General features: G+C 33.6%; 4 protein-coding genes across 4 annotated transcripts; 3 read left to right on the top strand and 1 right to left on the bottom strand.

Moving 5' to 3' along the window:
* Positions 1-454: 454 nt before the first annotated feature.
* Positions 455-9,680, top strand: LOC122602424 (protein ARABIDILLO 1). Its single transcript, XM_043775107.1, has 12 exons — positions 455-2,412; positions 2,498-2,656; positions 2,745-2,825; positions 3,203-3,334; positions 3,817-3,944; positions 4,493-4,580; positions 5,495-5,589; positions 6,240-6,303; positions 7,299-7,474; positions 7,582-7,803; positions 9,114-9,198; positions 9,280-9,680. Exons 1-12 carry the CDS (start codon positions 1,033-1,035, stop codon positions 9,454-9,456), a joined length of 2,787 nt encoding a protein of 928 aa, XP_043631042.1. The 5' UTR covers positions 455-1,032; the 3' UTR covers positions 9,457-9,680.
* Positions 9,681-14,988: 5,308 nt separating this feature from the next.
* Positions 14,989-15,895, top strand: LOC122602227 (F-box protein At4g22390-like). The gene has a single exon (XM_043774940.1). It carries the CDS (start codon positions 15,005-15,007, stop codon positions 15,785-15,787), a length of 783 nt encoding a protein of 260 aa, XP_043630875.1. The 5' UTR covers positions 14,989-15,004; the 3' UTR covers positions 15,788-15,895.
* LOC122601893 lies at positions 15,807-16,384 on the top strand (the record flags this gene model as incomplete). The annotated part of the gene is made up of 1 exon (XM_043774626.1): positions 15,807-16,384. A coding segment is annotated over one exon (426 nt), but the record flags the coding sequence as incomplete, so codon positions are not given.
* Positions 16,385-18,391: 2,007 nt separating this feature from the next.
* Positions 18,392-22,592, bottom strand: LOC122600298 (palmitoyl-protein thioesterase 1). Its single transcript, XM_043773004.1, has 12 exons — positions 22,347-22,592; positions 21,330-21,414; positions 21,178-21,229; positions 21,076-21,096; positions 20,935-20,988; positions 20,801-20,851; positions 20,616-20,678; positions 20,420-20,485; positions 19,545-19,583; positions 19,321-19,437; positions 18,983-19,075; positions 18,392-18,808 (listed from the first exon to the last, which is right to left on the bottom strand). Exons 1-12 carry the CDS (start codon positions 22,453-22,455, stop codon positions 18,536-18,538), a joined length of 1,023 nt encoding a protein of 340 aa, XP_043628939.1. The 5' UTR covers positions 22,456-22,592; the 3' UTR covers positions 18,392-18,535.
* Positions 22,593-23,724: the final 1,132 nt, after the last annotated feature.

The raw sequence follows: 23,724 nt of genomic DNA, 5'->3' as shown, positions 1-23,724 counted from the left end.
TTTTCTTGCCAATGCCGATGCCAAAAGATGTCGATTTCACATGTGGATGCTCACTTTCCGATCATATCCTTTACTCTTATTATAATCTCCACCGATAGAAACATTAGATTTCATAATCATCTATTCAATAACATCAAAAAACTTCTTACCCTAGAGAGCCTAATTTCAATATACCAAACTAAGAATGTAACTAAATTTGCACTAAAAAAATCCAAATAAAAATATGATGAATTGACATTGAACTAAGGTAGAAAAAAAAAATCAATCAATGTTCTTTATAAATTCTAAAACTTTTCAATTGGGTACCCATATAACATAACAAGCACATGATAGAAAAACCAAAACTACTCAAACACAAAGCCCCATTGTGTTGTTTTGGGCTTTTGCTTCTCATTCTCAAAGTTATCTTTCGTTGATAGATACATATATAACACATATACATGTATATACATACAATAAATACCTATACAATAATATGTAAGTAGCTGAATTCTCTCCGACCCTTGCTCACATTTGTCCCCCTTCTCGCTCTAGACCACCGCTCTTGTTTCTCTCTCTAAAACCTCTCACCATTATCAGCTTTCTTGAAAATTACATTTGGCAATTGATTTTCTTGATGGGTGTTGCCAATTAGAGGTTTTTAGATAAATAAAACCTCATCAGGTTTGCAAATTTTTAATTGGATTTTTTTATTGCAATATTGATTTGGGGATTTTGATGTGTTTGTTTTGCCCCTTTTTTGATTTAAGTTAGTTTTGATTAATATAGGGTTCTTGAAGTTAAGTTGAAAGGTTATTCATTTATGCTTATTAGAATTGGGCGTTAAGATTCATTAATGTTTGTAATTGAGTGTTTTTTCTTATGTGAATTAGTCATGATTTTGTGGATCGTTTAGGGGTGTAATTCTTGATCTATAGGGGATTTGTTTGAAGGTTTTTTTTGTTGTTATTAAGAAAGATAGTTTTTTGGGGTGAAAAGTTTGAATCTTTAGTGTGTTTGGGTGTTTTTTTAGTTTAGTTTAGAGTGTGTTTGATGATTGGTTCTGTCGGGATTTGTGAGATGAATCGTAGAGTTCGAAGAAAGTGTGCGAAAGGAACCCAAAAGTTGGATTTGCCAAATCAACCAGAAACCGAGGATGCAGATTATTTAAAACTGAATGCAGATGGATTTGTTGATTGGACTAGATTGCCCGATGATACTGTAATTCAGCTTTTTACTCATTTGAACTATCGTGATCGGGCTAATTTTTCATCAGCTTGCAAAAGCTGGAGATCACTTGGATCATCTTCGTGCTTATGGCAATCGTTAGATCTTCGTGCTCATAAATGTGATTGGGGAATAATGGCTTCATTAGCTTCTCGGTGTGCTAATCTCCAAAAGCTTCGGTTTCGTGGGGCTGACAATGCTGATTCCCTAATCAATCTTCAAGCTAAAAATCTGAAAGATTTAAGCGGTGATTACTGTAGGAAACTGACGGACTCAACTCTTGCAGTAATTGTAGCCCGTCACAAGCTTCTAGAAAGCCTCCAACTTGGGCCCGATTTTTGTGAACGAATTACAAGTGATGCAATAGTTGCAATAGGTTTTTGCTGCCCAATGTTGAAAAAGCTTCGGCTTTCGGGAATTCGTGATGTGACCAAAGATGCCTTAAATGCTCTAGCGACACATTGCCCGGATCTTTCTGAAATTGGGTTTATTGATTGTCTTAAGGTTGATGAGGTGGCATTAGGAAAAGTGTTGTCCCTCCGTTTTCTATCTGTTGCTGGAACCACAAGTTTAAAGTGGGATTTGGTTGGTGAAAATTGGAGCAAGCTCCCGAATTTAATAGGTTTAGATGTTTCTAGAACTGATGTTGTTCCGAATGTTGTTATGCGGCTTTTTTCGTCATTAAAAACTTTAAAAGTTTTGTGTGCTTTTAATTGTCCGTCTTTAGAGGAAGACACCACTGTTTTTACCAAGAGCAGTTGTCATGGTAAAATGATGCTTAGTTTCTTTAATGACACCTTTAAAGAACTATCTCCTATGTTCCCCAAAACAGAGAAGGAGCAAAATATTTTCTCGGATTGGAGAAACGAGTCATTGAAGAAAGACGATAATTTGGATGAGCTTATGACTTGGATTGAATGGATTCTTTCACATTCACTTTTACGTATAGCTGAGAGTAACCCACACGGGCTTGATCAGTTTTGGCTCACACAAGGTGCAGATCTTTTGCTCAGTTTATTGCAGAGTTCTCAAGAGGATGTTCAAGAACGGGCTGCCACTGGGCTTGCAACTTTTGTGGTAGTTGATGATGAAAACACTAATGTTGATGTAGGACGAGCTGAGGCCGTCATGAAAGGTGGCGGCATTCAGCTTCTTTTAAACCTCGCAAGATCTTGGAAGGAGGGTATTCAATCAGAAGCCACAAAGGTTGAATCTTTTGCGTCTTATAGATTCATTAAATTACGAAAGTATAAGGAAATTCATGGTATAATACAACACTTGTTTCTTGTAGGCTATTGCAAATCTTTCAGTGAATCCCGCATTTGCAAAATCGGTGGCAGGAGGTGGTGGCATTGCCATTCTTGCAAGCCTGGCAAGATCTATGAACAGATTGGTGGCTGAAGAGGCCGCCGGAGGGCTTTGGAATCTTTCTGTTGGGGAGGAGCATAAGGTTTCTTTTTTATCTGTTTGTCAGACATCAAAACTTTGACTTCCTATTTATGTATTACTCGTATTTATAAAGGATAATTGTATTTCAGGGAGCTATTGCTGAAGCTGGTGGCATAAAAGCTTTAGTTGATTTAATCTTTAAATGGCCCAAAGGTGGTGATGGCGTCCTGGTATGTGTCTCACTTTTGTGTTGCATTGGAAAAAGCTCAGTATAACTAAAAATAACCAAGAAAAGGAAAGTGGGTAATCTATAAAGTAACAAAATATGTACCATAATCTAGTATGATACTTTTATGAAGGCAGGGGCCTGTTTCTGAATAATTTCTTGAATTTCAATCAAATGTCAGCGTTGAATAATATATATATATTTTTTTAGTATAACTAACCTTAACAAGAAAGGCCGAAATGATAACCCAGAAAGTAAAAGTTGTGAGTTAAGAATATCGAAGAAAAAGTAAAAGTTGTAGAATAACAAGTTTAGTAAGCACTATATTTGATCTTTGAAAAGGTAGGAACTTATTTCTTACAGTTTTTTTTTTATTTTCAGGAACGAGCAGCGGGGGCACTTGCCAATCTGGCGGCTGATGATAAGTGTAGTATGGAAGTTGCAACCGTTGGTGGTATTAATGCTTTAGTAACACTTGCTCGTAAATGCAAGCATGAGGGTGTGCAGGAGCAGGTAATTTGGTATTATAGGTTGGAGAAATGGTAAACTTAGCAATAAGTTTCCTAATTGACAAAAAAAAAGCGACAATTGTGTACCAAGTTGGTGAGGGATAAAGGTGGCAAAATGGACAGCCCAGATGGGTTTGATAAGGCACCAAAAGGAAAAAAATTATGTGTGGGGAAAAAACCGTTACTGGTTGGGCTGACCGCGCAACAGTATATGTGTATTTTGTAAATAATTTGTTTCAGGATGATGTACAAGTGGAATATATATTTAGTATAAAAAGATAAGCACTTGTAAGCATTTGAAATAGATGTTAGGCGAGGATTGACACATTTGACCCATAATCAACAAAATGGAACATGATTTGGCCTATCCTTAATATAGATGGGTTTAAAGTTTCTTTCTACTGCGAGGAAAGTTAATGAAAGTCAAAGAAAATATCAAAGATCTGAACTTTGCATACCATCTCTTATTTTGTGATAATTGTATAGGCGGCTCGCGCTTTGGCTAATTTGGCTGCTCATGGAGACAGCAACACTAACAATGCAGCCGTGGGACAAGAAGCTGGAGCACTTGAGGCACTTGTTCTACTGATTCGTTCTCAACATGATGGTGTCAGGTATTTTATTCTGAATTCAGTATGCCAGTATTTCATTTAAAAGGTGTTCAGATTTGTCTTTTCGAACAGATTTTTTGATGGTTGCTAGTAAGAATCACTTTTTAGAATATGTATAAACATATTCCGTTTCTGATGATCTTATTTGAGCAATTAGCTCAACAACTGCCAGTAAGCCGATTATCTTATACCCTTTTTATGACCTTACATTTACTCCCATTAAACCAATATCTGTCTCATGTCCCACAATAATATCCTTTTTGGTCTTTCACCTTTAATTCCTTGAACAATCAGAATTGCTAAAATACATTAACATCTGATTCATAGGATCATTACAGCTTGAAACAACAAAAGCATGTCTAAAGACTATCCTGAAAGCCCTTTTTATAACAGTTGCGTATCTCTGAATCTGTTGTTGAGTATCATATAACCACTTACGAAATGTGCATCCAAACATCCCTTAGTCTTCTTTTATGTGCCTTTGATTGGAGAGCACTTACTGCTGACTTGTATTATTATGTACTTGTATGAAACACATTTGTCTTCAATAGGCAAGAAGCGGCTGGTGCATTGTGGAATTTATCATTTGATGACAGAAACCGAGAAGGAATTGCATTAGCTGGCGGTGTCGAAGCCTTGGTGTGTTGTTTTGTTCCTTAATTTCTGATACCTTGGTTTGTTGCATACTCATGTATAAGTGGCAAAATGGGTGGGTGTGAGTAACAGTCAAAATGGAGAATCTTATATTATGGGTTGAAATAGGAAGGGTAGGGTTGGGTTTTGACCCACCAACACTCTTTTGTCCATTTCTTTACCTTTTTTAATTTACAAAAATGTGTTAATCATAATTAAAGAGCTATAAATTAGGATTAAAGTTGTTTCACCTAGTCCGTGTAAGGATGTTATGTGGGTTAAACATACAATCTGTTGGAATTTTCTGTTGCTTGGCTCATGTGTAGTATTGGATCTGCTTCTTAGCTGATTTTTGTTTAGATTGATTCGCTTGAGCCATTACAGTCTTACAGAGGGAGTTAAACCCTACCTTAATCAACCAATGTGGTTGCATAGACACTATATTCATTTAATCTATAAGATGAAAATGACAACCAGGTGCTAGTTTTACCAATATTGACTAACAAAGATAAGAGCTTTAGGTATTAGCTTCAGTGAATAATATCTTATTATCATAGAAAACAGGGTGTTTCTTTTACTTTTATCATTTTCCCCAGATTTATATACCCCATTAATGTGGCCCTCAGGCCTCAGATCATATTTTCAGTTCTTCACTCGTGACATAACTTGAAACGGATACACACATTAATGATGCTAAACGACGAAAACAAATAGAAGATCTTAATGCCTTACCACTAAGGCGCTAATGTAAAAGAGGCAGAATTTAAGTTCATGATATGGCCTATGAAAGATTTATATTTGAGCTCATTGATCTTATTTGTTTGAAAGCGCTACCATTATTGCAGCCATCTGATACGACTATCAATCTTGAAAACTGAAAAAGTGTGTATTAAGCAGTTTCTTTTTGTCCTATTTTTCAGGTTGCTCTTGCACAATCATGTTCAAATGCCTCTTCGAGTCTTCAGGAGAGAGCAGCTGGTGCGCTTTGGGGCCTCTCAGTTTCGGAAGCCAATAGGTACACATAGAAAGAAAAAGAAAATCTCCTGATTTTTTCCTATGAGCTGCAAAAGTCAACTTTTGACTTAACTAAGATCTTCATTTAGAGCATCGATCCTTTCTTTTTCCGAAACTATACCCAATCTATTTATTTATTGTGTCTCACACAAGTATTAAATATGATTTAAAAAGTGTAAGTTTTCTTTACCGGTTAAATGTTCTTATTGAGGCATGTGCACGGGTCAAAACCCAGCCCGACCAGTGCAAACCCGTGACCCGGTAAAGCAACAAAATCGAACCTGTTACCGAAAGGGGCAGGTCAGTTCGGACGGGTTCGGTTTTCGGGTTTAAGGGACTTTTGTTTCTCACTTGTCAAATCCTGGCTCGAAACCCGGCGGAGCAACAAAATTAAACCCGTGATCCAGCCCGTTACCCTATCGGGTGGGTCGGTTCGGGTCTGGTCTGTGTCGCGGGTTTCCGGGTCATGCTCATTCCTAGTTCTTATAATACCCATGAGACGTTGTAAAAGAGGATCTTATGTTCTCAATAATGGTAATTTGATCTTGCAACTCTAGATAATCTTTTAAATCATATATAATCAATTAATCATTGTCGTCCAGCTGTAGTATTGTACTCATTTTGTGGTGTACTATACTTTCTCTTTACTAGCATTGCAATTGGACGAGAAGGGGGCGTTGCACCACTTATAACGCTGGCACGGTCTCAGACAGAAGTGAGTGACTATTACTCTGTCTAGTTTCACTAGATGCTTACAGGTTTATGTTCTTATATTAAAATTATGATGCTTGTAAAGAAAGTCACATCATGCGTGTCAAGCTTTTTATTCAGCCCTTTTTTTTTTGGGGGGGGTTAGATGTGCGTGTTGAAATTGATTATCTGATTATTGTGACTTGAACTCTTGAAGTCACTGTAACCAGTTTTTTGTGTTACGTCAATTACATTCTGCTTTGCATTATATGACTATTTAGGAATGAGACTATATCCATTTTGTTTAATCAGTTTCATACCAGCTATCACAAAAGCGAGTGTATATAAGATCATCTATTTATCTCTTCTTTCAGTGTAATATAAGAGACTCTATCTCAGGTTTCCACAGGGAAACTCTTTTCTTTACCCCAATGTCCCTTTTGATCACTTTCTGTATTATCTTGTTACATACTTAAACAGTCAAGCAGCAGATTATTCAATTATTACAACTCCAAATAGCGAATACATGAAATAGCACATAATCGCTTTTATAACGTACATCCAAACACTATTACATAGCACATAATCACTTATGTACATCCAAACGTCGCATATTTTTATTTTTATTTTGAAGACAAAGGCTTATTTTTTTTAACTATATAATAATCACACCAAATGTCTCAAGCGAGACTCGAATCCACAACCTCTTTGTTGATGCATCACACTTAATACCGCTAGGCCAAAGGCACATTGACTCCTATAATTTTATCTTAATACAACGGTTTAGGCATTTTAGACTTTTGACTGTAAAAGCATCAGCTTTTTATACCTTATCTTTAGTCACGTTTAACTACCTGTTAATTACACCAATTGCTCAAGCAAGACTGTGACCCGTTAAGTTTATTGCTATCATATAGCTTTTTGTAACTCATCATTAGTCATTGTCCTCTATATTTGTATACAATTATGCTATATGATAGCAATAAACTTAATTTTGTTTAAATGTTGTTGGGGTATTAGGATGTTCACGAGACTGCTGCTGGAGCTCTTTGGAATCTTGCATTTAACCCTGGCAATGCTCTGCGGATAGTGGAGGATGGTGGGGTTCCAGCCTTAATTCATCTCTGCTCTTCATCAATGTCGAAAATGGCGCGTTTCATGGCTGCTTTAGCTTTGGCATACATGTTTGATGGGAGGTAAAGCTTCAAGGAATGATCGTGGAATATATATGTACTTTTACATTGGTTTTATACAACTTCCTTGGAAGAAGTTTAAATTTATACTGTTTTGTTATTTTGTACAGAATGGATGAATATGCACTGGTAGGGAGTTCAGCTGAAAGTGCTTCAAAGAGTGTTGGCTTAGAAAGAGCAAGGAAAATGGCCTTGAAACACATTGAAACTTTTGTGTTGACTTTCGCTGACCCACACGCGTTTTCTGCTGCGGCATTATCATCAGCTCCTGCCCCTTTGGCACAAGTAACTGAATCAGCTCGTATTCTCGAAGCAGGTCATTTACGGTGCAGGTACTCATACACTCATACATATACTCTTATATGGACTGATACATATATACTTCTTTTGATTGATAAAAATACATACATATACACTCATACATCTATACGCATACGAAAACATTTCTTTAATTTATAAAGTATACAAAAAGTATCCCAACTAAACTACTATATTGGAAATTCACTTCATGTAATCCGAGGTTTCTGCCATTGAAGGGAATATTAGTCATCTGAGGCCTAGAATAAGGTGAAGCCTTAGTGACCAACAGGCCATTGGCTAATGGACTCTTCATGTAATAGATCCCCTGCGTGCACTATGAAGTTCCCAGTAGTTGAGGGAATCTTAGTCATTTGAGAGCTTTTGATACAGTTGGAGGTTAATAGGTCATACAGTTGGAGGTTATTAAAATGAGGAATTTTTTTGGTATAAGTACCCCAAACACCTCATCCGTCCCAAAATAAGTGGGCACTAGACAAAGGTACACAATTCTAAAAATGTGCAGTGATTGCCTTTTAATCACTCAAATGTCCATTTTACTTTTATAAATCAAACAAAGTTTTAGGATTGCTTTTTTGTGATATAATGTGACACTAATGATAGAGTGGGAAACTTGGAAATATAGTTTGGAAGTGTACATTCTTTTTGGACAAACTAAAATCGAAATGTGATCATTTATTTTGGGATGTAAGCGGCAGTAAGTGTGAGATTCTCACCCAGGGCATTTCAGTAACTAGAGGACTGAAAAAGGAACTAGAAGCGTGGGTGCGGCTTAAAGCGACTAAATTCCCCCGGCCAATGGAAATCATTATATTAAAAATCCACTATATTTAATATGAAGCTTTTGTTGGTGAAAGGCATTTTAGTAGCTGTATGTCTAAGACATAAGTGGCATAAACATCTTAAATTCTCTCTAATTGATCAAGGTAGGCCTTAAAGTCAAACATATACATCAGATGTGGTCCCAGTGATTTATACAATCTCATGTTATCAATCTAGTACATGTTATCTGAAGTTCTGGAAGTGAAGGGCATATTGGTCCTAAAACAAACAGAAGCTGGGATATGTTTTGAACTGAATATATTATCCCTGAATAATGTAATCTTTATATATGATTATATGATAGAAACTACACTTTTAGTATTCATGGTAAACGGGGAATTACTTTTGAATTGCATAATCTACTTCAAAATGTTTTCATATAGTAATTAATTCGAAAAATTATCCTGTAAACGCAAAAGGGAAGCATGTCTATGACCTGAAAAGCTCCTGAAGCTGGTTGGTCTACATATGGCATAACTTATTTGTTTTTAAATATTCTCAGCGGAGCTGAAATTGGACGTTTTGTATCCATGTTGCGTAATCAATCTCCCGTGCTCAAAGCGTGCGCTGCATTTGCTCTTCTTCAGGTTTAACACGGTCAAACTTACAATTTCTATCTCCTTTGTAACGTAACTAGTTTTGCTTATTTTGATTATAAAATTTTACAGTTCACTGTTCCGGGTGGGCGACATGCACCTCACCATGTGAACCTGTTGCAAGACTCGGGTGCCCCGCGTGTTCTAAGGGCTGCAGCTGCAGCAGCTTCAGCTCCACTTGAGGCAAAGATATTTGCAAGAATTGTGCTCAGGAATCTGGAGCATCACCAGATAGAAGCGTCAGTCTAAAAATGTAGCAGGTCAACTTAGAAAGCGTTGGTAATAAAGTCAACCCAAATGTCAACAATTATATACCGTATACTCATAACCCCTCGCCCCCCTTCTTTCCCATAGTGGCTGCAGATATTTTGGACCATAACTCAGTGAGTCGAAGTTTGTTTTGTAAGAGTTATATCTGTACAATTTTTATTTTTTTTTTATCTATTTTTAAAGCTGCCTAGTTGTGAAGATTATTGTTGCATCTTTATTACTTCCTATTCTTTTCGTTCTAATTTCAAATAGGCCAGGGCTGAACTATATAGTTCATAGAGTATGCATGCGCATAACTTGATAACCCTTTTTATAGTGGAACAAGATCAATTTTTCAATTTAATTTACGGAATTGGTTAAATGGTATTTTTCCAATGCATACTTCTGTAAAAAAATTTAACTATTGCCAAGGTTATGTTTTGTTTCAGTTGGACTCTGACTCCACTCTTTGAGTAAAATGCTTTAAATTATCATTATTAAGAGATGTAGAGGGAGGAGGCAAGGGAAGGAACTCTTACATATATCTCTACAAAACATCAAAATCAAGATATCTTATATGTCCAAAATAATATAACTTAATAGTAAAAAATGTCCAATAAAATGTCACATGTCCAAATAGTGAAAAATGTAAAAATTTTGAACTCCTAATTTTTGTTCATTAATTAACTAAATGAAATTTATATTATCTATACTATATTAAGCAAATCTATTATTGAAATTCAACTTTTCAATATTAATATTAATTCTCAACTACTCATTTTTTTTCTTTCTCCTCAAATATTAACCATTTATTTTTTTTCTCTCCTCCATAAATCATTTTATTTTTTTAATTCATTCAAAATCTTTTATCTAAAAAAACTGTACATTGATAAATTATAATAATTATATGGGTGTTCTTAAAATTTTATGTTCTTTCATTAGAGATGTCATTTGATATATTTTCGATGAATTTTTAAATCCGAGATGGAGCCTGAACGGCTAAGGCATTTGGCTATCACACTCTATAGTCTATCACAACCTATTATCTATCCTACTCTAATACCTATCACCCTCACCATCTAACCGCCCGAATGCGCGGATACTTTGTCTCGTCTTCTATGTAAATAAAATGACATTAAGTCACTCTAGCTCACATTTTGTCTCAATATTAGAAATTTTAATTTTATTGCATTTTGTTGATAGAGATACAAGAATCAGGGCATTATGGAATATCTTCTTGGCCCTTTTTGTTTTAAAGCAATTTATATATTAGTATTAGTGTTTAGGCCCGTCCATTGGACGGATAGTCTTAAGATTTATAAATCTTATAATAATTGTGAAACAAAAAGTGTATGACCAATATCATAACTTAATGAATACGAAAGTTAAAGAAGAAACATATGAAATTTTACTCCATATAAATATTGATTCCAGTTTACCTTTTTTTTTTCCAACTATAGTTAAATAAAAAGAGAAACAAAAAAAGTGCATGAGCAATATCACAACTTAATGAATACGAAAGCTAAAGAAGAAACATATGAAAATTAACTACATATAAATATTGATTCCATTTTACTTTTTTTTTTTTTTCAACTTTAGTTAAATAAAAAGAGAAACAAAAAGTGTAAAGTACACAAAGTCGTAGATGATGGTTAACATTTGTTGGCTTAAGAGATAATAATAACACCAACATAAGAATTCAAATGTTAAGAAATAATAATGATTAAATATGAACAAAGTATATAAATAAAAAACCTTTTTGGTAGTCGATCGTAGCTTATCTTTTTTTGCCGTAGATTTTTTCTTAGGGTTGAGAATATGTGAGAATTTTTTCTAAGTGATATATATAATAATAATAACAATAACAACAACAACAACAACAACAACAACAATAATAATAATAATAATAATAATAATAATAATAATAATAATAATAAATTTTATTAAAGGTTGTCCATTTTTTATTAAATAAATATTTAAAAAATAGAGGATTAATAAGAATGAAGTATTAAGTTAAAGAAAGAGATTAAGGGTGTCAAGTGTAACAACAACCCATCTTTTAGTTTTATTAAGGAGCTTATTGAGGGCTTTTAAGGGGATGGGGCTTTTGGATTTTAAAATAAAAAATCCTCTTGTAAAAATAGTCTTGTTTCGTTAGGAAGGGTTTGGGATTTTATAATTAAAAAAAAAAAGCCCCAATGGGATTTTAAATAAAAGCTCTTAGAAGAAGCGTTGAAAAAAAAACTCCAATCCCTACTTATTCAAATTACCAAAATAGGCTTTTTACAACTGTGCTTACATATCCACCCCTATGAAGTTAACTGGGTATGTGATTTTACAGCTAATTAAAGGCAAAAAATCAGCGGAAGGATTACTTTAATGGACTAGACAGTATGCATTCAAATCACACGTGTTTATCAACATGGTTTGCTTAAAGATTTTTTTGGCTGCAGCATGATTAGATGACATGTTGCCATGTTTGTATATATATTTTATTTATATCTATTTAAATAGTTAACTGTTTTTTTACTTATATTTTGGAAGCCTGGAAGGCCAATACGAATAAGTTTATTAGAAGTAATTGACTAGCAGGATGCTAACAAGATCCTCCTATATGTCATGCCATCATCAAAAGGTAATATTGTTTGATCATAAGTACGGTAGCTCTTATGATATGGTGGTTAATATTGTTTTGTACAAAGACTTGTTTAAGCATAGTTATTTAGGTTACTGCTATCCTTCGAGTGATTACAATTTGTATAGATCACATATTAATTTTATAGATTTCTTATGTTTTTTTGGTAAGTAAATTCTATGCCCATTAATGTAATTATACATTTTTTAGCTACATTTCACAGCTTGTTACCAAATACTTTTATACAATTAGAAGCTTTAGTTTTACAACCCCAACCTTCAGCTTCAGTTTTCAATTCTAGCCACAGCCTCTAGTTTCAGCCTTAACCCGTAACTCCAGCTACTTTTGCCATACATACCCTATATAACCAGCTATGGGGCTGCACAACAACATATTGAGATCTTCACACAAGTAATAAGCTAGTGCTTTATATAAAGTGCTACAAATAATATGCTCACCTTTATCTAGGCTCTGTGTCAGAGTTTCTACATTATTTAAAAAAACTGAAAACTCTTTATTTATGCCCAGTTAACACTAGTGTGTTACTAGCAATGGATAACGTTTATTTAAAATTATTGAAAACTCTTTATTTATGCCCAGCTAAATTTCTAATTTTATTTTTTTACACATACATGAGATATTTCAGGAGGATAATAGTATGGATTGATATAATATTGTTGATTTTTCTTTGTTGGATACTTTGCTTTATGTGTATGTTTAACATGTTTGATATTTATTAATGTATTAACAATAACAATATTCATTTCAGCTTTATTAATCCGAAAGTTTTACAAGAGTTGTGTAAATTGTATCGTTGTCTATTTTTTTTGAAAGATAAATTTCGCTTGAGAACTTCGTGTCGCGATTCATCAATTAATCTAATTAATCTAATGACTCTATTTAAAAATTGAACTAATGAACTTCATCAAAAAGTTCATATTTTTCTAGTTATATATTAAGGTTTCTCTTTTTATACTCGTATATCTATATACATAATAAAACAATAGTTATCCTGACTTTTTAAAGTCATCCATCTCAAATTAAAATTATCTCTTAACATGCCACATAAGATTTATCCTACATGACACCTCCATATTTTTTTCACACTAATAGATTTTCATTAAATAATATAATATAATATAATATAATTATACATATATTTTAAATATGGCATATAGAAAAAGCATATATATATATACTTTATATTTATATAAATCAAACATATATAAAAAATCACGACTAACATTGCATGACATGTTTTAACTTTTTTATTTTAACTATAAACACTTCATAATTCATGACTCATAATCCATGATATTTTATTACCTTTTCAATCATAGCCTTTTAAACCCTTCTTTCAACCTAAAGCTAGCTTTAAACATTGCCACATAGGATTGTATCCTACGTGGCATCTCCATACTTTTTTTATAAAATTTATCTTATAACCTCTATTTATTCTCAAACCAATGTAATTTATTATATTAAATATAACATAAAATATTAAATCAAAACTATATACACAATATTAAAAAAAAAAAAACTCAAAACCCATAATATTAAGATATAAGAAGACGTCCAATACATCTATTAATTTGGCAATGATATTTGACATAAATAATATTATTTATTAAAATATATACAACTTTGAAGACTATATCAAATTTTAAAATTTATTTAAAAATATTATTAGGTTATACACGACCAAACAATTTTGTTGTTTCTCCTTCGTTATCTTGGCCGAAACCTTAACCAAAATTAGTTATTTTAGCTACAAAAAAATGCCTATTTTATAATGATAATAGTAGTTATTTTGAGTTTTACGAATAAATTTCTTGATTGTTGGAGATAAAATACTTTATTTCCTAATTGTGTTTAGGATTATTTTTTCCCGTCACTACATAAGGTTTTTTCTCCATCTTTTCAGCATAACTGAAAGCAAAAACTATAATGATTTTATCTTATTAGTTTTTACTTATTCGTATTGTATTTATGTGTATTTTATATGACTAAATTTTTGTCATGTTTAGTTTTTTTACTTTGTATATATTATTTCGTTTGATGAATATATAGATATCATGCTACATTATCGATTTACGTTTGATTTGTTGATGATATCAAAATATCTTAGGTTAAATGTTGGTGTGTAATCACTATAGTAGGTTTAGTGACTGTGATATCGACATGTCAGAAAAGACAAAAAATGATCAAAGTAATCCAGGAATTAACCATTAACTATAACATAATCAATTTCAACATAATAAGCCTATAGAATAGCTATTTATTAATGCATAAAATAACCTTTTTAACTAGCCGCGCATCGCGCGGGGTAAAATATCTAGTATATATATATATATATATATATAGTCATAGAGATTGTATCAAGAAAAAGGCAACAGGCTTAGATTTATACTAAAAATTCTTAAAAGAAGCCGTGTATAACTTTCCAAAGTAGGCACCGTAGGCTTGTTAGTGTTGGGCCTAAATGGGCCAAAGGGAAACGTAATTATAAACGGAGGGAGTTATATATTCTATCATCACATTATTATTAAATATAAATAATGCTATATTTAAAAAAACCAAACCACTCGAGAGTTTCTCTGTATCATCAACAACCATAAATTTACATTCGTTGTCGCTCTCGATCAAACCCTTGCGTGGCCCCCTCCTTCACAAACAAGCAATTATTGCCAGGTTAATTTCATTTATATATTTTTATCAATTAATCTGTTTTACACATATGATTCAATTCGTTCAGTATATACTTATATATATATGATTCGTAATCCTAGTTAAACATATACAGTATAATCTACTTTATATGGAATTGGCTCCCAATTGACTCTATGATAACGTGACTTGAAAACAGGAATACTTACTCTTAATCGATCAGGAGCACCTGCCAACAATTTAAGTATGAGCAGTAGTAGTAGTAGTTATTGTTCATCCACAAGTAATAAGCGTGCAAGAAGAAAAAAGCCTTTATTATTATCAGCAACGTCTAATTATAATAATATCCCCGAGGATGTGTTATTAAGCAGCATATTCATTCGGTTACGAGCCAAACAGCTTGCTCGAATGAGGTCCCTCTCTAAAACCTGGAACTATGTCTTGTCCCATCCCTCCTTTATCCAATCTCATCTCGACCGTAACAATAATGACGAAGAAATCCTTGTGGTCTTTTACAGTGGTGATTTCACACCCGGGGAGCCATTCACTGCCCACCCCTCTACATCTCCTTGTGAAGACCTCACTAACCTAATCAAACCCCCTGATGCACCTGGATGCAACACTGTTATTGGCTCGGTTCATGGCTTGATATGCTTTGCTAGTTTCGGATTCCATCCTCATTCCCTTCGCATCTGGAACCCTTCTCTCTTAGCCATGATCGCTCCCCCACCACCATACACTTGTCATACCGATATACACGACCCAGAATATGCTTACGATTTTAGGTTCGGATATGATCCCAAAACTAGTGACTATAAAGTTGTCAAGATAACATACACTGTTGATAGTCTAGATATGATTGAAGAACTGATCCATCCTGTAGAGGTGTATAGTATGCGAATGGATTCATGGAAGCAATTGACCAATAGCTGCAACTTTCCATCCCATATTACATGTATGTGCGACCCCAATGAAGTTTATGTGGATGGATATGATGGCCATGTATGTTCATTGGCTTTGTTATATTGATACCGACTGCATGCTCTAAACCATTTTGGCATTTGATTTGAATCTCGAAACTTTTAGTGAGATATTGCTTCCAGACTGTGTACAAAAAAGCAATAATCGAGACATTGCTTTGGGAGTTTTGTCCCGAAAGCTTTGTGTGATATCCTGCATTCGTGAGCAGGGTGAAAGGTGTGAGGTGTGGGTGATGGATAAGTATAAGGTGGATAGTTCGTGGATGAAACTACATGTGTTGTCCGGGTATAGTGCTATTATTCCAATTGGGTTCACTTTGAACAACAAGTTCCTTTTCGGACATGATGCTACTCTAGCTCTGTACGATCCAAATGCAGCCGCTTCTAAACTGTTTAAGGCTACCAAACCAGTTTACTCTTCAACCAAAGTTGCTCTGTATGTTGACAGTCTCGTCTGGCCCGTACCAGCACGCAACGTGATTGCAAGGAATTAAGCAATAATATATTTACTATATGGAAAGACAAAGTAAACAGGATGTGGTCATTATCTTCACCTGGGAAAGTCCAACCATGTGTTAACCTTGTCGTACTTCACTCATGTTTTATTTCGTCTGTCAATATTGCAAAGTATATCGCGTTTATAAATGGCCAAAAGAAGAAAATCATTTTAAAAAATATATATATATATGGTATCTGTTTCATTACCTTGTCACAAGCAATCTTAATCTACAAGACAGACCACGAAACCTTCAAGGCAAAAATTATCATTGTGAAAAGCTATGACTATTTGGAGAAAAAAGTTGACAAAGTATGCATAAATCACCTGATTTTCTATAGGCATAAACCAAGAATCCCTCTCTCCATTTCCTATTTCTCTGCACATAATGCAAATTATATTTACTTCACTATGTAATTAACACAGATTATTGAGTTACAAGTTAAAAGACATACATGCAATATCCTTGAGTATTAGACCACTCGCTTAAATTATCAGTGAAATCTGTCATTCCTTTCGAGCTACAATATTATGATCCGAAATTCCTGCAAAATAGGAACTTAAAAAGAAATTATATATCCATCTTTAGAAAAGATAAATTCTGAGAAATTCCCTTCAAAGCTACAAATTAAATGAGGCGTGTCAAAAGGCTGACCCATGTTACGTCTTCTAAGCTTCTTAACGATCAAAACGAATTATAATGAGTGCTACAAACTTACAATGTAAGATCAACAAAAGGGAAACTACAATGTGTGATCAATGGAAGCAAAGTCAACAAGATTACAATAAAGAATATTGGGCTAGTGTAGTAGCAGATGCCATAAAGTAAGAAACTTTAAGTGAAAACAACACTTTCAAATATCCTATCTTGTTTTTTTTTTGGTATTTAAAGAGGTTTTTTAGAGGGAAAAAGAAAAGAACACTCATTATACACGTTTACATCATCTTATACGAGACAAAGTACCCGCGCGTTACAGTGGTAAGATGATGGAGGTGATAGGTCAAGTGATAGGTCATAGGAGATGATATGTCATAGAGTGTGATATCCAAATGTTTTAGTCGTACAGGTTCCGCCTTCAGATTTAAAATTTCGTCGACAGTATATCGAATAACAGCTCTAATGAAAGAGCATGAAATTTTAAGAACACCTATATAATTTTTATAATTTATCGTTCTTGAGATAAAAGATTTTGAATTAATTAGAGCAATAAAATGATTTATGCAGGAGAGAAAAAAATAAGTTGTTGAGATTTGAGGAGAGAGCAAAATGAGTGGTTGAGATTTGACGAGAGAGAAAAATGAATGGTTGAGATGTATATAGATGTATTGTACATTATACATTAGTAGGTGTACAATGTTGAAAAGTTGAAAAAATTTGGAAGGAACAAATGTTTTATAATGTAGTAGAGAAAGAGATAGAGATTCAGGTCTTGTTCCGCACTTAAATGGATAACTCAAAGCCTTACCTTGACCAGGAAAAACTCGATGGAGTATCATCTTATCATTTTATGTTTATATAATTGGATAAAATACATATATAATATATTGTTGTAAACGTGTATATCATTCTATGTGTTGTTTTATGTATGTGTGTGATATAGAGTGAGAGAGAAATAATAATATGATATGCAGGCTAGGTAAATACTAAATAGTGTCATAAAAATAGCAAAGCTGGTTAGTATGTTTATGTGAACACAAAGTAGTGCATAATAATGTGCTAGTTAACATTGTTCTCCCAGGATCTCAAATGCAAAATATATGTTGTCGATGACTCGATATATGGTGGCATCATATCGACCAAAAAATTACTTTGAAAGATATATAGTGTAGTCGGGTTAAATGATCTTTTTCTTCCGGGATCTTGCTTAAGCTTCTCTCATTTAAAATTACTAGAATTCAAGCAATTACTAAATTGCAACCCCTCCTAATCAAGCAACCAGCACTCCTTAATTAATATCAAATCGTTGCTCCAACGACGACATAAGATATAGCATGACTAGACTAATGAAGAAAAATGTATATAACCCCAGGTTATTCACATAAAATAGAAGTTGCCGACGCTGATGTAATTTTCCGGTTACATATACGTATCTCAGTATCTGTACCTTGTTTTTTCGTATACTTATAGATTAATGTGTTTGTGTTGGTCAAGAATAATGTATTTAACGACTTTTTTTTTCCATTCCAGAGTCCAGACAGCCCTTTTTGAAAATGAGCTACTAAGCTGTCAAATCGAAGTTTAAATATATAGAATTACACACAGCCCTTTATATACGGCAAATAATCAATAATTGTGTTTTACTAGCGATGGAGAACATTTAGTTGAAGATCTTGTTCACCACCCAGTTTTCTACTAAAATTCGTGGTATCAGTTGAAGGCAAAAGTTGCTCTCTAGTTGATTTCGCTAGAATTGGATTCTTGATTGTTTCTTCATCAGCTAAATATGGCACGATGTATGCCTTCATATCATCATCATACATATCGAGGTGTCCTCCAGTAACATTTATGAATTTGACCCTGCCGGCCTCATCTAATGTCCTCAAACCGATCCAGTCTTCAATATATAGTCGTGTCTGTTAAGAAAATAAGAAACAATCAAGAACCAGTGACTCCATTCATAAACTGTAGCTTATAATTTATCCATGCTTGTCTATAAGCATGCAAAACTGGATTTAAGGATCCCACAATTGCATCGATTCTTATCAACCATTAATGCATGATGTAGCTACCTAAACACAGAAACTTACCTCTTGTGGTGGAAGTATTGGTTCCCAGGCTCCATCAGGATAGTATCCAAACCAAGAAGTTTCTTTTGGTATCAGAACTGTGTCTTTATCAAACTGTAGACATTTCAATGGGCATCACCACATTTAAAACACGATTATCTTGCTCAAGAAAAGGCTACGAGGACTTCTACTTAATTTTATCTTGAACTATTCTACTTAATGCCTTTTTCTGGGATCCTAGCCAGTTTTATATGGCTAGCAGCATATACGACAAAAGTTGTACAGATTTCAAAACTACTTTCACTTTATGATACACTAGGCGGGAAAAAAAGTGAGGACTTGTAGTCTTACAGTCTTACCATTATAAGCACTAAATTTTGCAAACTGGAGAACCTTTCTTTGTATGTAGCATTCTTTTTAAACTCGTTATTTAGCTTTGGGAGGAATTTACACCCTTCTCGATACCCATCAAGATCCTACAAAACATATTACCATGAGTCCCTGATCCACTGAAAGATGAAATTTTCACACCATTTCTGATATTGTCCAACTAGTACATATATACAAATAAATTTGTACTCACAGTTGGGATCTTCACATAATTTGCTGGAGCCAAGTGTTCCTGTATTTGGCAAGTGTCAGGCAAATTACAGAAAGAAAACACAAAAAAGTACATGCATAACAAGTAGAATATCTACAAAATTTTTTCTAGGACAAAGAAGTGCATATGTCTTTGGAAGTGTTTGAGAATTAGACTAATTTTGAACTTGTTCTCAGATTTGAGGTAATTATGCTGGAAAATTCATAGTAAGAACTTTAGTTGAGTGAGATCATCTATAGCTCCTTTCTGACCGTTTCTATAAAGACATAATTTTACAATATAACTATTGCTCAAATTCAAAATATACCATGTCAAATGAAACTAAAACAATCCCATTCACAATTTGTAACGACTTCAATGGGCAAATTTTAGAAAGAATATTTGTTCGCTCATGTAGTACAAACGATCAGAGGCACACATTAAAGAAAGTTACAAGCTTACGATAAACTTCAATTAGCTTGTCGTATTACATGCTAGTAGATGCAGCAATATGGGTGATATATGCTGTATGCAAGTGGGCTATCAGGTCAAAACAAGTAGGTATGGATGTTGGATGACTCGAAATACTTGTGACCAATTCTTTTAAACATTCAATATATGATTAGTGTGTAATATATGATTACCAAAATTATGTTATTTCAATGATATTATAGTGTTAATTTTTATTTCACTAGTTTGAGCAGACAGATAAAACATAATCCCAATTGACCCGTTCATAAGTAAAATAAGTCAAGATCGCCACGTCTACATGGCTATGCCATCAAGATCACATATAATGATTTTGTATATGCAATCTATTCACTTTTGCCACTAAAAAGTTTGTACTTTTTAGGTTATAAGAGAGACGTGAATCTAACCTGGATGGTGTTGCTATAAATTGCTGACTTAATCAAATTATCCACCATAATGCACATTACACCACTCTGCAAAACAAAATAACTCGAACCTCATCAACAAAAATTTATGCAAGGGTTTGTACTTAAAACTCAAAAGAGGGAAATCAAGGAGAATACATATCAACAAATGTAACTCTTTAAAATATAGAAGACTTACACCACAAAATGGTATTGATGCTTCCCCAGCATGAGGACCTGCTACAGATATGAAGTTCTTCACCTGGTATTAAACAGACGAATAGTAGAATAAAAAAATGCCCATTTTTCCCTGTCCCTTTTCTTTAAGCACTAAGGCAGACTTAAAAAGCTATATCGTAAAAAATAAATATATAGATAACTTGCCGGAGGTGCTCCATCACAAAATTCAATAACTCCTCGGCCAACCAAGTTACCCTGTAAAGTCACAAGCGGAAGTCAATATTTACATAAGAGTGTAACTATTATGTCAAAAGTTAACAAGATTTGATCACCCTCACCTGGGAAAGCCCGACTATGTTATATCCTTGTCTAAGTTCAGTCATACTTTTCACCTGTTAATGTTACGAAGTATGTCGTGTTTATAAATGGCCAATAAAGAAAATGAAGATATTATGTGGCATCTGTTTTACTTTCTTTACCTTCTCACAAGCAATGTCAACCTACAAGACAACACAAAAACTCCAAGTCAAAAATTATTATCTGAACATTCAGAGAACTTAACACAATATGGATACAACTACCTGATCCTCGAAGGGCATAAACCAAGAATCCCAAGCTCCATTTCCAATTTCTCTGCACATAATACAGATATACATATTTACTTCACTACATTATGGAATGCATTTATCTGCTACAAAAGATCTACATTGGAGTTACAAGTTAAAAGATATACATGCAATATCCTTTAGCATTAGACCACTCGCTTAAAAGATCAGTGAAATGTGTAACTCCTTTCTTGGTGCAACTATCCGCAACTCCTATAAACAAGCATACATAAGTGAAGTAGTAACTTGAATGAAAATTTCCACACTTGGAATTTGGAAACACTGAGAAGAATTCCCTAAAATCTAAGAATACAATGTCAAAAGGTCAACTTTTTGTCACGCCTGCTAAGCCCTTTAACGATTAAAACTAATTTCAATGAGTGATAACACACTATCAAAGGGGGTGTTTGGATAATTAGTTAACATTCTGAATTTATGATCATTTTGGGTCAAAATGATTAGATTTAGATAATCAGATGCGAGATACCAAGAAGCTGACTAGTTGTATAAACGAATAACTGAAATACAAATAACATAACATCCCCTAGATTCAACTATCGCAATAATCACTTTAAAATCGATATCCAACCCTCCCAAATACCTAGATTATGTTATCTCAAAACATGGCAACTTTCCATGGGGAAATCTAAACATTAGATTCAACTTTTGAGTGACAACTATATCAGTATTTAAATTCAAGATCAATAAGATTCAGACTACATTAACAGACACCTAACTACCTTAGCCTGCAAGAATGGAAATGTACATAATGATAATATTTTGAGCAAAAAAGTACATATATCAATGTTACATTCAAGAAACACAACAGATTTAAGGCGAAAATAAAACCAGGAAATAAGGCACAAAAACTAGGCTTATCAAAAATAAGCCATAAGCTTCAAAAATAATTTAAAAGCCTAAAAACCCCTTAATAAGAAGAGTAACAACAAAAAATAATAAAACCCACCAAATCAGTAAGATGTCACTTGAGTTGACTTGTATCAATAAAAGTCAAACGACCCGTTACAGAGAAACATCAGATACACCATATATTTAGCAATCAAAAACACAAACTTTTTGTTTATGTCAAACAGAACCAGTAAGTCAAATAATTTAATGATCAAAAAATGGGCAGAACAACATACCATGAAAGACAACAAAAGGGATAGAATGTGTGATCAATGGAAACAAGATTATCGTACTAATAATAAAGAATAATAATCTTGTTTTTAGTGTATCAGCAACAGATGCCATAAAGTTGGAAACTTTAAGTGGAAAAACACAAACTTTTTAAGTATCCAATCCGGGTTTTCTGTTATTTTTAGAGATGATTATTTTACAGTTTAAAAAGGAAAAAACCTAATTTGTATATTGGATAAAATAGGCTTCTATAATGAAGAAGCATATAGTACTAATTTTTGGTTTTTTACATCCACCCATTCCCATGTGGCCATGTGTACGGATAAATATATGCATAAACCCGTTATACACGTTTGTATCAATCTATGTGTGTGTAGGTGATATGGTAGGTAAAATTCAAAATGAGAGTAAAACAATAGTGAAGCTCATGAGGTAGTTGAAAATTGACATATTCTGGAAGCATCCAAGTAGGTGAATCTTTGACACTATTCCTTTTTCAACATTTTGGCTTCTTGGTTTATTTAGGAAAGTGGATGATTGGTTCTTGTAGTTTTCATGAATTTCATTAATCATTTATATTTTGAAAAAAGTGTTTCGATCATTCCTATTGTAGTCACTTTGCTTCATGAGAAGTCTAAATTTTGATGGTCGTCAATTTGGTCCGTTAAATAGACTATGTTCCGTTCACGTGATGGGCATATGTCATATTAGCTCATCCCTTCGGTGACCTCTAATTATCATCAACAACAATACCAGCATCATCAACAACGACATCAATAATGACAAATCACAAATCTTCACTAAGAGCAGGCAGATGATCTCTCTTAATAAATTATCATCGTCGTTATAAATAACACATGTGCTTGAAGATTATGGTGTGCAATTTTAATGGTGGCGGACGCAGAAAGCAACTAGATTTCAGCAGCCTAAACGAATTCCAACACAAATATATATATATATATATATATATATATTCATAATAAAACAGTAAGAATTCAAGCTTGATAAAGCTATCCACCTCAACTCAAAATTACCTTTAGAACTTGCCACATAGGATTTTTCCTACATGACATCTTCATATTTATTTTCATAACTTTTTATCGTATGATTTTTCATACATGACATCTTCATATTTATTTTCATAACTTTTTATCTTATATATACTAGGTATTTTACCCCGCGCGATGCGCGGCTAGCTAAAAAGATTATTTTATACATTAGTAAATAGCTATTCTATAGGTTTATTATGTAAAAATTGATTATGTTATAGTTCATGGTTAATTCATGTATCACTCTGGTCACCCTTTGTTTTTTCGGACATGTCGATAGCACAATCACTTAACCTACTATAGTGATTACACATCCCTTCTAATAACATTTAAC

This window comes from Erigeron canadensis, chromosome 5 (genome assembly GCF_010389155.1).
Source record: "Erigeron canadensis isolate Cc75 chromosome 5, C_canadensis_v1, whole genome shotgun sequence".
In the NCBI taxonomy this organism is placed as follows: Eukaryota; Viridiplantae; Streptophyta; class Magnoliopsida; order Asterales; family Asteraceae; genus Erigeron; species Erigeron canadensis.
Note: the sequence above shows the minus strand (reverse complement) of the source record. Positions and strands in the feature narration are given on the sequence as shown.